Source organism: Prosopis cineraria, unplaced genomic scaffold (assembly GCF_029017545.1).
Source record: "Prosopis cineraria cultivar Desert tree isolate PC_DT_omini unplaced genomic scaffold, ASM2901754v1 PC2, whole genome shotgun sequence".
Classification (NCBI taxonomy): domain Eukaryota; kingdom Viridiplantae; phylum Streptophyta; class Magnoliopsida; order Fabales; family Fabaceae; genus Prosopis; species Prosopis cineraria.
The window spans coordinates 14,505,889-14,522,640 of NW_026555333.1; the positions used below are offsets into that span (position 1 = coordinate 14,505,889).

Sequence of the window (16,752 nt, forward strand, 5' to 3'; positions counted from 1 at the left end):
TTTTGAAATTTAACAGTAAATCTTATTAGCTTTTGAAATTTGTATAATAGTAAATTTTAATTTTATTTTTATTCAGAAGATGAGACTGATGCCTAACCAATCAGCTGCGAAGAATATTATGTTTACTATAGCTATAAATTGTTTATAATTTTTAAGACGCCGTTTTTATTTTTAGGTTAGTGGGGGAGAAATGCCTACCAAACTACAAACAAGGCATGTATGGCAACACCCGGATTCAGATCCTCTCAGAAGCGCCATCTCAACATCCCAAATCTCAGCACGCCGATACATATCTAATGTCCCATATTTTGCACATCATCTCAGGTAAAAACAATTTTATTTTAAAAATTAATTCTTTTAATTTGTTCTAGAAAATTGTTAAATAAATTTTTATTAAATAGATCAGGCCAGAGTTTGAATAAACCAAACTATAAGTATTTGCTTACAATATGACTTATTATGTAAATTTATTTAAATAGATTTTTATTAAATAAATTATACCAAAGTTTGAATAAGCCAAACTGTAAATATTTGCTTACAGTTTAACTTACCTTGTATATTTTTTTTAAACAAATTTTTATTAAATAAGTCAAATTAAAGTTTGAATAAGTCGAACTATAAGTTTTTTTTGTGAAAATATATAGGGTAATTTTTTAAAAGAAGTTTTAAAAATAAAAAATGAAATAAAAAGTCAATTTAACAAAAGAATTAATTTTTAAAATAAAATTATTTTATATTAGATGATGTGACATAATATAAGACATTAGATATTTATCAGAGAGCTGAGATTTGAGATGCCAAGGGATGCTGAGGAAAGGCGCTTCTAAGAGAATTTGGATCCGGCAATACCCACATTACTCTCATACATTTAGCTGCAACTATCCATGCATCAAGTTATGCTTCGTCACACCCTTCACGCTCCTTCTTGTGATGGCAGTTGCGGGTTTAACTTGTAAATGAGCTCATCAAAATGTTTAGACTAACATTTTATCTATGTATCTATCTATTTTTTTCTTTTAACAGTTCAACTTAACATGCTGTTTTCACAAAGAGGATTGAGCCGTTAATTGGGTGCCTGACAAGTTAACACGAGTACGCTCAAAAAAAATCTAGACCAAGTCTAAATTTGGATAGGCTTAGCCCAAACATCAAAAATCTTTTTAATTATTAATAAATTGAAATTAACATTCGCATCAACTTTTATTAGTACTCACAAATTTTCTCCCAAACGCCTAGTTCATACTCCTATATAAGATTTTAATGTTCTAATAACTGTTTAATTTGTTTTGAATATTTTTTAAAAATATTAAGAAAAAATAAATACATGAGCTTACTTTATATGTTTTTATTTTCACTCTTTCAATGCTTGACATCACTTTAATAAGAATAGGAAAAAAAGTGCATTGTAATGTTATGTTGCTCAATAAATTTTAATTTTTATGATAAAAATTAAAATTGACTCAAAAAATAAAATAAAATAATATTTAATAATTTAAATATTCGGGTCAACCCAAATAAATTTAAAAGGCTTAGGTGTTAAGGTTAAACTTGGTTAAATGAAATTTTTAAATTTGTTTGGATATTGTAAATCTAATCTAAATAAGCCTAATACAAATAAACATGACTCCAAGGCTAATGGCTAGATCAACTTCGCACCATCATTTTTTGAACTATTGATTTTTTGTTTTATCATATCTAGTTGTTTAAACCATTTGGATAATCTTGATGGATTCTTGTGTTTTCAAAGTCTATAAGATAAGATGCAAGAAGATCTACTTTAAAGATGATATTCTGGAAAGCAAAATTGCCTTCTCCTGCACTCAACAAATAATGAATGACCTAAAGCTTTAATCTAAGATCAACTAATTGAGTAAAAGAGACAATAGATATGAAGTTAAATAGAGTCTTCTTGAATCTAGTTAGGTTAGACTTGACATTAATTGCTCAATTGATACTAATGATGATGCTGCTTATGGAGGCATTACTAGAGATAACAAGAGATATGAGATTGAAGGATTTTTCAATAGTCTTGAGTATTACTCTAGCATAACAACTGAGCTATTGGGAATTTTAGAAAGTCTCAACCTTTGCTATAATGAGAAACTTTCCAAACTTAATGTCTACTCAAATTCCATGAAGGCTTTATTACTTATTGATAACAGCTGCTATGATACCCATCCCCTCTCCGTAATCATAAGAATATCAGAGATATCATAATAAGAGATTGAATTATTGCTTTTGATCATATCTATAGGAAAACCAACAAATACATTAATCTACTAGCCTATAAGATATCTTATAAAGATTTGGATATTTTCATCTTTGATAACTTGCCCCTGATTGTAAAAGTCTCATGGCTTTAGATATGATAAAACCTTAGTCTCTTTGCAGTTTGCACGGTTATACTATGGCCTTTATTAAAAAAAAATGGTCTATAACATTGGTCACATTATTTATAATATAAGCAATGATAAAAAATGATATTATCTTTTTTTATCATTTTTATAGATATATTGATTGATTTAAAATGGACAAAAAGGCAAAAATATCTTGAAACTTTTTTCTTTAAGGGCACATGATATCCTAGACCTTTTTTAAGTGCAATGTCACCCTAGAAGTTTTTAAAATTTGTGCAATGTCACCCTACTGTTATAATTGATTGTTTGTTGAACGTCTAATTGACTTGACTTGTCATGTAACATTTCAAAAAAAAAAAGCAAGTACATGTGGTCTTCATCTTCTTCAATTGTCCAGAATCAAACCCAAGAACATTGGTTTTCTCTCTACTTTAGATCAATCATTTATAGGGCTGTCAATCGTCTTGAATAAATTGTCCATACTATTCATCTTCTCCAAACCCCTTCTATAAAACTTCCATTTCTACAACACATAATTATGACATACTTAACCTTAAGGTAGAGCTAACATGATATTTATAATTAATTTAATAATAAAAGATGTCATGGAAAGAAAAGAATTAACTTTGGGTATGTAAAAATTCAAATAGGCTAGGTAAGAAAATCTTATAGAGATGAAATTCTATAAATCATTTAATTAGAAAACTAAGTTTAGAATATCAACCATTATACATCAAAGTAAAAAGTATTTGAAAAGCATGAAAAGCATTTAGAGTTGAAAACAAATCAAAATAAAGTCAAAAGAGTCATTTTTACTTAACAAAGGCACTTAGCTACGGCTAGAGCAGATTAAGCTACGGCTGACACTTTCAAAAAAGATTTGACTGCAGCCAATTCCATTTTGGCTGTAGGCAAATGGTCTTGGCCACTCCTTTGGCTACAGCCAACAATTCATAAGCTACAGCCAAAGATGTAACAGCAATTGTCATGACAGCTCCATAACCATGAACTTTCGATGAGCATAACTTTTGACTTGGACCTCCAATTAAGGCAATTCAAGAGCCTACACATCAATAATTTTATAATCTAATGAATGATTTTGTTTTAGGTTAATTTGACATCAGATGAAGAATTTAGACACCTGAAACCATAATTTCACATTTTTACCTCTAAACCATCAGCCAAGCATCCAAGTCTCAAATCATAAGTCATTAGCCCACACAAGGGCTTGAACCATACTCAATAAGTCCTAATATACTTATCTAAATAGTCACAATTATCAAACAAATCTAAATACAAGAATTGACCACCCAACCATCATAAGGCACATAATAAGGGGGTGACAGTGCAATTATTTACATTCAAGCTAAACAATCACTCAAAGCATGTTAAACTTATCTAACTTATCAAGATATACTTGTTCAAACTATTTTGGCACAATACAGTGGTCAAATTAAGGATTTGGACCTTTCCATAGCCAAGACAATCCAAAAATGACTAAATGCAATGTTTAAATTCCAAATGCAAGTAGACTTCAAATAAATATAAGTTAATATGAAAGACTCCTAGTTAGGAAATATTATAATTAAATTACATAAAAAAGATAAAACTAGAGACATTGTAATTGATTACTCAATCTCTAGCTTCAGAGGCCTCCCCTTTGCTCTTAGCTTGATCCTCCCTTGTAAACATTAAACTATGAAAGTGAGATAAATATCTCAGTAACCAAGTATTTAATCAAGCATATTAAAGTATGGCATTCACAACAATTAAGAATTTAGTATCATATAAAGCAAGCCAACATTATTCATAATGCATCTTTATAATGTATTTTGCATGATTAAATGTAACCGCCTTATACCACTCCTTATATCATCTGATCGAATCTATGAGTTATTATCTTATATAGGTCTAGCTCAAGTGACTAGACTAGCCCTATTTTTCAATTATGAAGGGTTACCTAGCTAAAGGCTCACATATTTACTCTCAGACTATGGATTCCCCTACTCAAATTTTGAGGTGTCATAAGTGCCTAACCCACACCGTTTAATCCAAGATCGATGATACCAAGCATTATGCCCATCTTATGCCACACCCATAGGTTGCTGGTAATATTAAGCACATAAAGTAATAAAGTATGCCAACCACTGTGTGCAAACTCAGTAGAGGCTATACCACGTGGATTTTCTATCATAATCCCTTTATAATTAGGGTGAACTCCTACCCATTATGATCATGCAAGTTCATCAACATATGTGAATTTAAACTCATGTATATCATAATAATTCATCATCCTCATAATTTTTTAAAAATTGCATGCTTATTATAGTCCACACCATATCATAATTTACAATAGATCATCATAAAATTAACTTATAGCTAATCCAAACCCACAATTCATATTTCAAATACCACACAACATCTATATAGACATAATCACCAAGCATTTCATCATAAATATGCAGGCTTATTATGACTCTTTAAATATCATCAATTACAATCACTCATCATGCTAACACACATTCATGTCATAGTCAATTTAGGCTTAACATTTCATGTTCTAATATCATATACATCTATATTTAGCTAATAGTTCATATTTGGCTAATAGTTGAAAATTAACATATTCATTCATGAGCTCATTTTGCTTATTTCAAGTCATCTATGATAATGCTTAAAATGTAAATACATGCACAATTATATATTATAATTAAATTTTCAGTTATCTCAACTCTTAGTTTACCAAATAAGAGTAACCATGAATATCATACGAAGCCTCCAATAAGCTTAATAGAACCAATAATGATCAATTTACAATCAAACATATTAATAGTCATTAATAACTAATTATCTTTAATTAACTATAATCAGAGGCTAAATTCAAAAATTTTATTATGTTCATCTACCCATAACCAAATCTATATTTAGGTTCATTAGTTTATTTAGACTCTCATTAGTCTAATTAACACCATTAATAACTCATAACCCCTTTGGCTTAATTAATTAGCTTAATGGTTTACTCCAAACCCTACTTTAAAATCCTAAAACATCAATAAAATCATAACCCAAAGGTTAAACACTTAAATAAACACTCATTAATCCCATTAAAGTTAGAATTTTAGGCAAAGTCACAACCTATTTTTGGATTCCCAAAAAATTATCCAAAAACAGTGATAAAAATGTATAAGAGAGGAAGAGAAGTGTTGTATGCCCTTACCCAAGTGATTAGAAGATCTAAATAGACTCAATTACATGCCTACAACGAACCCTAATAGAGCTCTCCTCATTCACTTTCGAACTCCCACTTAACTTGAATTTTTTGAGCTGAAATGTAGATCTAGAGGCTTAAAAATTGAGTTTTAATTGCAGCTAAGAGACTTTTAATGTCGGCCAAAGACCAAAAATTAAAGTTCCGAACATGGTCCATCTAATTGGGCCCAAATATGACCCAGTACCACCAAAGGTCTAATTTTAAGTCCTAATCAGGGTTCAATATACCTATTAGCCATTCGTATATTATATTTTAATCCAAATTAGCTCTCAATTATCTAATTTATCTTTAATAACATAATTAACTTTAAGTTAAATTTTTTAGGATGTTACACCTTCAATCTATCAAGAACTAAACTCAGGTGTTGCCTCTCTTTTTTTGAATTTGCCAAGCCTCTTTTCCCTTTCACAGTGGCCAATAGCGCTTTTCTCTCCACCAAAAGTGCCCCTTTGATCTTCTTCTTGCTGGTCAAGGTTTTCATTAGATCTAGTTGGCTCTCTTTAATCCTCACCTTTGCCCTTTCACTCCTCTCCTAACCTAGATCATATTTGCCTTCCTCTCCTGCCTCGTTCTTCTTCCTCTTCCTCTTGCAAATCCAGATCCCGTTTGTAAACCTTCATCCTTTTCTTTAACCCATTCTTCCTACCCTAATGATGATGGCTGACTCCCCTTTCACTTCTTCCCTTCAAGCTTGTTAGGATCATATTCGTAAAGATGGTGATGAAGGAACCAAGAATGTCGTGCAAAGTATGGTGATAAAGGCAAAGCAGTTGCATCGATGAAGATAATGATTAAAACTTGTTTGTCGCTCAACACCTTTGATCCTGGGTTATGATGGAGAAATGTCCATGAGCATGATTCGAGTGAAGATTGATTGAGTTTAATTAGCTTCAAATCAGAGAAATGTAGAGGATGCTAACATATTTTGGGCAAGGATCTATTGATGACTTGAAGATTGTATTTGCTTATGTGGGTTACAAATTTAGTGAGAAAGAACTTGTATTTGAATTGCCATGCTTTAATTTTGCTTTCTTGCTTGTTCAATATAGGTTCACATTTTGCTGGCCTGCTTATTAGATCTAAGTTCACAATTTTGCCTACTTGCTCTTTTTTTGAAGCAATTTCTTTCCACGCAATTGGGTAGTTTTAAAGTGGATTCCTCTAGTGTGACTTGTAAATTTTCTTGTTGTCTTAGACATAAAGGATCTGTTTTTTCTTTTAATTTTTAAAAATGCCACATGGTTGCCAACTTAATAGTTAAAGTTAAATTAATGGTCAACTATTAGTCAACATTATGACAGGGTAACATTACACTGTTTGAAACTTTTGAGGCTACATTACACCTAAAAAAAAATTGGATCTCAAGTGTTCTTGGAAGAAAAGTCCTAGGATTATTTTGCTCTTTTGTCCATTTTAAATTTTAGAAGTTATTAGTATGTAATTTATAATTATCACGCTGGCCCAAAAAATAAAAAAGTCGTTGATTCATAATGTAATAAAAAAATTTAGTAGATTCATCATTATTTACGGCTGTACGCATTTACTAATTTTTCATTTTTCATTTTTCATTTCATTGCACACATCTCACTCCTCAGACCCTAATCTCCGACACAGGTCTCAGGTCTGTCCTCACTTCTCCGCTCTTTCATTTCATCTCTCTCGGTTTGAAGTAGAATTTCCAGAAAACCAGCGTACTCTGGTAATGTAGTTGATAGTTGATAGTTGATAAATCTAAAGCGTCGACTCACATGGACCCAGTTCTACTTTTTGCCCTTTTCTCTGTCCAATAGAAAGAAAACCCCTGCGACTAAGTTATACCAACTGTTACTATGTACTCACTCCCAGCAAAGTTGCTTCCTCTCTCACTCAGTATAAAAACAACACGAGTACGAGGAGCCTCACTTGATTTTTTCGGCCTTTCCCACCTGAAGAATCGTCAGATTTTCCTGCAAAAGTGGCTAAATTCTGAATAATGCCGGTGAAGTTACTTGATTGTGCGTTCTCTTCGGTATCCTCTCTCTCAACTTTCTCCCTATTTCGTTGGCTGGTTGTTATTTCTTCTTCTTCTCTTTGTTTTTTAATAAAAAAGCCTGGGTGATGATTATTTGGCTTCTGTATCCGGTTCTTTGTGGTTATTGATTAATGGATTTCGGTCGCTGTGTTGAGAAACGACAATGTGGAAATATTTATGTGAAGTTCTTGAATCTCGAACTTTCTTTAGCACGTCGAGTTAGTGTGGGAGATTAGAGAGGCTGACTTCTGAAATATTGCTTGAACTTTTCTGCTAATTTTCGTTGACGAAACTTACAAATCCCCACATGAGACAGGATCAATACACCCAAAAAAAGGGGGGGATCTTCTTGTTACTGCGCGCTAATGATTTTAGAATCAGTTCTTCTCCCAAAAACTGTTCCTGCCCACTGGCATGCAAGCATAATGAAAGGAAGGATTGCATGATGTGCTGTCCTGTGCAGTGTAAGGAAGCCATAATTGATTTCTATTGGCATGTCTGTATGATCACATATATTTCAAACTTACTGTCAATTCGGATATTGATGATGTGGACGTACTGCATGGAACCTACATAGATGGTTGTGGACTCTGTGGCTTTATATTCATACCTTAGTGCTGCCTTGATATGATCTGACTAAATTGTTGTAGAAGTGGGAACATGCTCCATTCTTTTGTATATTCTTGTAGCAGTAGTCTTTTATGAATTGCGTTTTCTTTCGAGTTCTTCTAGTCCATGGAATATCTAAGGTTGATTGTTAGAAAAGTAATTCTTTAACAATTTTTACTCTGGTATGTAAGACATCCCTAGTATCAAATACCTGGAAATATAAGTTTCCACAATTTAGATTCTTGTATCACCTATGTACCTTTTCAATGATTTTTTTTTTTAATAGCTTGTCACACATACCAAACACTGGATCACAAGTTCAGGTATTTATATTGGAGTAACTGACAAACCAGTTCCAAACATCCCTTTAAAGTCGGGACAAAGGGTGCATATAGACAAGTCACTAAATCCAAATTGTACTTGTTAGTTATAGTGCTGATATCTTTGTGATGTAAGTATCTGCTGTATGAATTCTTGTGTACTTAATTAACTCAATGTTGTGTGTAAGAGATTTACAAAGTGCATTCCTTAACTTTATGAAAATTATGTCATTATCAGGTCATATTTGCTTCTTTATGGCTGTCAAGGATGTGCTGTCATAAAATGCTCCCGGATGCTTAAGCTCATAGATTGTTATCCTTGTGCCTTCATATTTTACATTTAGTGCTGCATATCATTGCTACTGATATTTCTTTGGGACCTAAGTGACAAAAATGAGTGGACATATTGTCTTGGATCATGTTCTGAAGGATATAATTAAGGTGATCACGCCCTTACATGAAGATTGGGTGGTGCGGCTTGAGATTGTTGAGGATTTACGAAGAGTTGTTGAATCTGTGGAGAACTTTAGAGGTGAATTTTACTTTTAAGCTTTGTCTCTGCTCAACACCCTCCCAAAATTCTTTTTGTTTAGGACTTGCATCCCTACCATGTTAATCCTGAAGAAAAGTAAGAAAAAAACAGTTAAAACATTTATTTGTTGAATAATCCATTATATTGGAGGGGCTCTCCTTGCAATAAGATACATTTTCTATTTGTAATTACTCCCTGCTGGAGTTGAAGTTTGGACTTCTGCCATAACTTAATCTCTTTCAGCCACCAACACATGAGTGGTGAGTCTGTCTACCGACTTCTCAAACTCAGCTATCTCTTGATACCTACCATGCCCTACACCAAAATCCCTATTCTGCCTTCATTCCAGTATTAGCCATGGAATCCTACTGCTTTGACACCAATTTGATAGGGCTCAAAAAGAGTTTTGGGCACAGGATAGAAACATCACAGAAGAGCTTAAGCTGAAACCCCACTTCTTCATATGTATATATATGTATGTATATAAACACCAGAAAAATACAGGACATACGACATGCAAAGGATCAAACTACTTGGGTATTAACCTTCCATAAAGACACTAAGCTAAACAGTGAGAGCACACACAGAAAGCAAACTAAGGGCATTGACTGATTGTTTCTAGCTTTCTAAGGGCTAGAATCTCTTCCAAGGAAAACACTTCTGAATTGATTTATCCCCTCCTTTTATTGCCTTCATCTTGTTTCTCTTGGAATAGGACTTTTGGGCTGAATTAACATTTTGGTCATCAAGCCTGTCAAAATGATAAACAGTTTTCTTCTACTTCTTGGAAACTTTTCTAAAATCTAGGTTGCTCATAAACACAAACACATTACCCATCATTGTTATGGTTGTTTCTATATCCTGAAGTATCTGCAAGCTATGTTAAGGTTCTGCTACTTATGCAGGATTGTAATTATAAAATTATTTGTTTCCCTCACCCGAAGGCAAAAGCAAATGAGACCATATTTGTTTTGTAAGGTTCACAGTATGCAATAATTTTTAGGCACACCATTTCCTTTTTGTCTTTCATGTGTATTGATGAGTACTTAAATGGGATGAGGAACCTCCCTTACAAAGTAGCTGCACTCTGCAATACTTCGCTTAGTGAACACTTCACTCAAATCTGTCGCCAATCAAAATCCTTTGTTAGTCAGAACTCAAAGTCTGTTGTAGATTTCCCTTTCTAGAACTATTGGCCACTATCATTGATACCAATTGATGGGTGTTAACATTCAAATTTGATAGGACAATCCCTCCCAAAAGCTAGTTATTGAGGTGGGGAACTAACTCGCTTAATGCCCCAAATAGCATTCCATGCTTCTCTATGTAGGACTTAGGCCTAAGTCTCCATCAAGTACCAAATATTTATGGCCCTTTGAAGAAACTGATGACTGTTTCCACCTATGCATATGTAGGGGCAATTTGTATGATATATCCTATATTAATGGCCAAACACCTATTTTTACAGGTTTCTTTGGCAATTATTTTTACTGGTTATGATAATATGGGTAGTGGTACTTATATTATTTCACTTGTGAAGCAGGAGCAACTGTTGAGCCATTTGGATCATTTGTGTCAAATCTCTTCACACGATGGAGTGATTTGGATATTTCAATTGAGCTACCAAATGGTTCGCATATTTCTTCTGCTGGGAAAAAACGCAAACAAATGTTATTGGGGGATCTTCTAAGAGCTTTAAGGATAAAAGGTGAATTTCTTTCACTTGGAGCTCTTGTCACTTTGTTAATTGTTTAGTAGACATATTTCTCTTTTAGCTTGCTTGTTTGACAATTTTTCTCCCATTCTAAAATTCTGACCATTTAGATCATCGTATATGTTTTCTCTAGTTAGCTGCTTAAGGAAAGGGAGTAAAATTAAACTATGCTTCTGGAACTGAAGAAAAAAAATTCTATCTTGTCATTCTGTTTCTAATGCTTACTTGTTTACCATACCTTTCTTCCTGCTTGTGATGAGAAATGATACAACATCTGTTATTATAGTAAAGCAGCGAGGGACATATGAAACTTGCTAGTTTATTTAGTACACTCGGTTTATTTTTTAATAACAATAATTTACAGGTGGCTGTAGCAGCTTGCAGTTCATCTCCCATGCACGGGTTCCCATTTTAAAATTTAGAAGTAACCGTCAGGGCATATCTTGTGATATTTCAATTGATAACCTGCTGGGTCAAATGAAGTCCAAGGTTTTACTGTGGATCAGCATGATGGATAGTCGCTTTCATGATATGGTTTTACTGGTACAGTGTTGTGGTATTGTAATGATTTTCATTAGATGAAATGCTGCTGTTTGATTTTCTCTTTCTAGTTTGTGTAGGTCAAGGAATGGGCCAAAGTGCATAAAATCAATAACTCAAAAACTGGAACTTTCAATTCCTATTCCCTCAGTTTACTTGTGATATTTCATTTTCAGGTATTTATCACAACAATTTATTATTGATGCCAGTGTTCATTAATCTGAATGTGTTTTGCTGAAAGTTTCCATGCGTGTCTCATGTTCACTTTTCAGACAGTTCACAAGAATGTCATGTATACTTTCTTTTGCATCTAATAATATGAACTGCAGTTCCTATGATGTGATAGCGCCTTCACTTTCATAATGATACAAAAAATGATAGTAGCATTATCCTAGTTGTCCAATTCTGTATGATGATATGTTATCAAATAAGAGTTTCCAAATCCACATTAAGCTCGTTTCTTTTGCAGCTATTTTTTTTTCCCTCAAAATCAATATATGGATCTCTGTCCTTCTTATGCTTGCAATTTTTTCTGTCAATTTCAGACATGTATTCCTGCAATTTTACCCCCACTTAAAGATATATACCCTGGCAATATTGCTGATGATCTTAGAGGTACATTACATGTTTAATCTTAGCATTATTCTCTTTTGTTTGTCTATATTTTAAGGTGATTTTTGTGTAAGCTGAACGTCTTGCTCAGAAGCTAAATAAACTTACCTCTTGGATGTTCAGGGCATATCCATCCATACAAAATATTGAAATTTTTTGTGAATGTAGGCAACTTACTGCAGTGTTAGAGTTCAACATGCTCCTGCAGCTACTTCTCTCCTTGCATTTGCTTGAACACTGCACTTGTGAGATTTTGTTCTAGAAATGACTTTGAAGAACTGAGATTTTCCACATGTTTCATGAAATGGACCATATATTGGTTCTGGGGGGACTGCAGCTAGTATTTGTTATGGAGATAGATTACATTTAGTGTTGATGAACACTCAGCTCTGATGACAAAGTGGCATGCCACAGGCTCATGGGCAAGTTTCCCTGTTGTTTAAAGTCTCTATTTTTCCTAATCATTGGGGCTCGCAAAAATTGAATATGAAAGAGGCACGAAGCACCTGTTAATTGTTGGTGGCTATTCATGAATAGGAATAACCCTAATAAAGCCAATGCACTTAGGCGGTTTCTTGTTTACCAGCCTATACTCTTTTATCCTGCAAGAAAATTCTAATGTTGTTTGAGTGCAGCTCTGTTGGGGGCATGGTGGAAAAAAAAAGTAGTGCAGCATGGCTACCAAACAAACTTACTCCTTAGTCATTGGTGTTTGAACCTCTGGCTATTAGCCTACTGAATCATCTTGAGCACTAGCCAATGTCAAATCTCAAGGGGCATGCTAGCACTCACTCTTATTCAAGCCCCTAGCTCTCTTCTGATCTTCTCTTCTCTTCTATCATCATCTTCTACCCCTTGGGGGAGAAGTTCTAGAGAAAGCAAGATCTTGGAGCTCGCTTCCCTTAATTGGTCATATTTGCTTGTGTTTTTACACCTAGATCTCCCACCTCCTGTGCACAGGAAAACGTCTTTTTATGAAACAATACACCCACCTGACTTTGTTAATCTGTTTGTTTTAATAGATTCCAGTATTTTCAGGTAAAAAAAAAAAAAAAGATTCCAGTATGACTAACATGCTTGAGTTACAATTAGGTCGATCCCTCCACCATCAATGATAAGACCATTTTCTAATCGAGATGGATTTAGGACACACTGCACATGGGATGCAAACTATGAAGGTTTTTCTGAGCCTTTTGAAAAATCTGCATTTGAGCATCAAGTTATCTCCTATCTTTTCTTTGAAATTTTGAAATGTGCGTGGAGATTGGTAATTTTTTGATATCTTAAAGAAGCATGTAACTTAGACTTGTCATGTTACCTGTATAGACTAAAACTGATTTGATATTTTTCTACTGTCTAGTTACATGTGTAGACTGTTATGACCTTTTCCTTGATGCATTCCAGGTGTTAGGGCTGATGCTGAGAAACTTATTGAAGAAACATGTCAGAATAACATAAAGTTTTTATCAAACAGGCCCAGACCAATTAATAGGAAACCTTTGTCTGAACTTTTCATCGAATTCCTAGAAAAGGTAAATGGTCATTTCCATGGTTTTATATCTTTCCCTTACAGTGATAATTTTTACTGATACTCTTGTGTAAATTTCATTCATTGTACATGGTTTAGTTGATGAAGCTTGATATGAGTTCATTTCCTCATAGAACATCTCTTTTGGTGATATCTCTGATTTAATCATATTTGGATATTTTCTGCAGTTTAGTGATATCAATTCCAAGGCAGAATTGGAGGGAATCTGCACTTATAATGGACAGTGGGAGCTGATAAATAACAACACGAGATGGCAGCCCAAGACTTTTGCCATATTTGTAATGTTCCTTTTGCTTAGACATTTATTTTCTTTCTTCTTTCCTGATACAAAGCCTTCTATGGAAGTATGGTCCAATGATTTAGTCCCCAGAGATGCTTCACTGGTCGATTGGAATGCCGATGTGTAGCACTTGATATCTCACACTAGTGTTCCTGTGGAGAAGTGAATATGACTAGCACTTAAATATCACATGCATATTTTCTACTGCTGTGCTGATGATACTGTTCCTGCCCTTTGGTTGATTAGATTGAGGATCCTCTGGAGCAGCCGGTAAATTCTGCAAGGTCTGTCAGCAAAGGACAACTTACGAAGATAGCCGAGGCTTTCAAGTCGACACACCGCAGCCTTACTTCAGTGAATGCAAGTCGAGGTTCCCTGATAAGGGAATTAGTACCACCACATGTAGCTCAGTTTATGAGAGTTTCTAACAACCAAGGTTACAGCGGTGGGTACTATCATCAGGCAATCTCGCCACAAACACCACCCCGCCATCATGGCACAATCTGGCCGCAAGGGCCGATGCCATCAAGAGCCATGGTGCATAGGCCCCAACACAGCAACCGCCATTTTGTGCACGTGAATCAGGAAGCATCCTCCAATAATACTTCAAGAGGACATGTTCAGGCACCTCAACGCCAGCAGATATGGAGGCAGAAGACCCGATAAAGTGGTGAATTGCTTGCAAGGGAGAGTCAGGAATCCGTATTGCTGGTAACCCTTTGGGTTTTTCTTTTGAATGAGATCTTTTGTCGCTTAATCTATGAGCTGGCTTATTTCTAATTTGTTGTTTCTATTTATCTTTTCATGTCGTTCCTTGGACATAACACACTAAAGCGTATTTTCATGAATCTTGGATTTACAACTTGAAAGAATTAATTGAAACAAAATGGCTTCCGAAGAAATCTACTTGAGATAGAATGGTAAGTTAAGCAAATCTAAAAGACTAATGGCCACAAAGATGATGTTATGTTCTGTAAGCAAACATAGCATGGAGGAATTTTTTTTTTTTTTTAAAAAGTAAGCTTCTGATTTATAAAGAATCTGGCAAAAAAAATATGTATAAAGCATGTTATTGATTTTTCATCACGTCTTTTTCTCTAATCAAATATTGATGAGAAAAAGCATATTCTTAATAGTAATTTATTCTAAAATTCATAATTTATTAGAGAATGCTATAAAATGCGCTTAATGGACTTAGACCAAAAAAGTGTCAAACGCCCAATAGAAGCCGAAGAGTATCAGCTCAAAAAAGAGTTAAGGACTGCCATCATAGGCCCGTGATTTTTTTGGGTCTTAAAATAGACACCCATGGTCCTTCAATTTTTTTTTAGTAGTCCTTTTAATTTTAAGTTAGGTTAGGGTGAATTGTTTTGTATGTTCTAAAGTTCAGATTGAAAACAAATAAAATTGCATTACCAAATAAAAATTAAAAACAAATATAGTTCTTTAAAAATATAAATATTTCTGATAATAATAAAACTATATGGAAGTAATGGGACGGGATAAAAAATCTCAATGCGCAAGACTACAATGCTGATGCCTGAATCCTGATGGTTAAAAAAGAAACAAGAACGGCAAATAATTGATTATGACTGATTTAATGCTAACAAAATGGGTTGTTTTTTAAATTTTAAACAAATTTCTTTGTTAAACATTGAAATCAATGGAATCAGAATGATGAAGTATTCCATTTCCATGGGATCCTTGTCAATAAAGAAAATGGAAAACGTGTAGGGCTTGACATGCATAGAATCTGATTCTGTTAATCAATACAGTTCGTCAAATGGTCTCAATCTGTTGAGACATGATCATCTTCTACTTTTTTTTTATGAATATAATCAAATATAATGCCTTTCAATTATTATTCCCCACATGTCCCTTCCAACATTATTCCTTATGGATAATCTCTATGACACACACAGTGGATAGCTTCTAATGGGTCGTTTGGTTGGATTAAATGTAAGAGGATTACATATAATCCTGATGCAATTCTCATCAACAAACTGTTTGGTTGACATTTTACTTGTAAAAGTCATTACATAATGATCCCAATTACATTAGATGTGGTAATAGGGATTACATCAAAAAACCTACGTAATCCCCATTCCCATCCACCAATTTACTCAAATATCCCTCTCTTCTTCTTCACCCTCCTTCCACCTTTGAACTCGCCTCCCTCCTCCCTTGCCGCCACCATCCCTCCATTCTCAGCATCGCGCATCAGCTCCTCTATCAGTCCACCCATATTTAGCCTCCTTCGAGCAGACGAGAATGAGAACAACGATGAAGCTTCAGCCTTCAGGGGATTCCGTCAAGGATGCGAGAACGGCACTAGCAGTCGTGAAAGACAAATCATTCTGTTGAGAATTCCTTCAACTCATTTTCACTACTGCCGTGTCGAAGACAGATCATCTGTCTAAAGCCGATCATGACGCCACCAGTATGAAGCCTACCTTGCCGCCGCCCTCTCACACCACCATTCTCATATCCCATCTCCTCATCCACATCTTCCTCCATTCCTCGTTATCTTTGGTTTTATTTTTCAGATGGTTGGTTTTTTGGCTTGATTATGTTGATTTGTGTGGTTTGTACTGGCATAAGGGGTTGATTTTCCAGATTGAGCGTGATGTTGCCGAAGAGCCATCACTGGGAAAGGGAGGAAGATGAGTGGGAATTTTTTTTTTTTTTTGTGGTTTGGGGTAAAACGGACATTTCATGATTCTTTTGTTATTTTTTTCTTAGAAAAATTGTATTTATCTTATAACATACCAAACAAACACATGTAATTATCATTACATAATATTTCATTCTCTATTTTTAAATTACATTACATTTTCTCTGATTCAATGAACCAAACAGGCCATAATTTTTTCAATTTTTCCATAGCACTCTAGCATTCTTCTTATTTAAATTATAAGTAAAAGTTAACTGATTTCACAATTTCTAAAAGGTGATAG

The 16,752-nt window shown here is 34.2% G+C and overlaps 1 protein-coding gene across 6 annotated transcripts; it reads left to right on the forward strand.

The window, feature by feature from the left end:
• The first annotated feature begins 7,212 nt into the window (after positions 1-7,212).
• Positions 7,213-14,667, forward strand: LOC129303567 (protein HESO1). 6 transcript variants are annotated; one of them, XM_054942960.1, is made up of 10 exons: positions 7,213-7,622; positions 7,956-8,103; positions 8,807-9,100; positions 10,644-10,808; positions 11,179-11,357; positions 11,435-11,530; positions 11,900-11,969; positions 13,371-13,498; positions 13,683-13,793; positions 14,042-14,667. In XM_054942960.1, the coding sequence occupies exons 3-10, from the start codon at positions 8,962-8,964 to the stop codon at positions 14,459-14,461; spliced, it is 1,308 nt and encodes a 435-aa protein (XP_054798935.1). In that variant the 5' UTR covers positions 7,213-7,622; positions 7,956-8,103; positions 8,807-8,961; the 3' UTR covers positions 14,462-14,667. The 6 variants fall into 6 exon arrangements, with proteins under 6 accessions (XP_054798935.1, XP_054798933.1, XP_054798936.1 ...); XM_054942958.1 differs by lacking the exon at positions 7,956-8,103 and having other exon boundaries at positions 7,213-7,636; XM_054942961.1 differs by lacking the exon at positions 7,956-8,103 and having other exon boundaries at positions 7,213-7,636; positions 8,998-9,100.
• Positions 14,668-16,752: the final 2,085 nt, after the last annotated feature.

Coding starts and splice junctions, on each gene's coding strand:
- LOC129303567 (XM_054942958.1), top strand. CDS start 8,962: ATGAGTGGACATATTGTCTTGGATCATGTTCTGAAGGATATAATTAAG. Junction 10,809..11,178: donor AAGAGCTTTAAGGATAAAAG/GTGAATTTCTTT, acceptor AATAATTTACAG/GTGGCTGTAGCAGCTTGCAG. Junction 13,499..13,682: donor TCATCGAATTCCTAGAAAAG/GTAAATGGTCAT, acceptor TATTTTCTGCAG/TTTAGTGATATCAATTCCAA.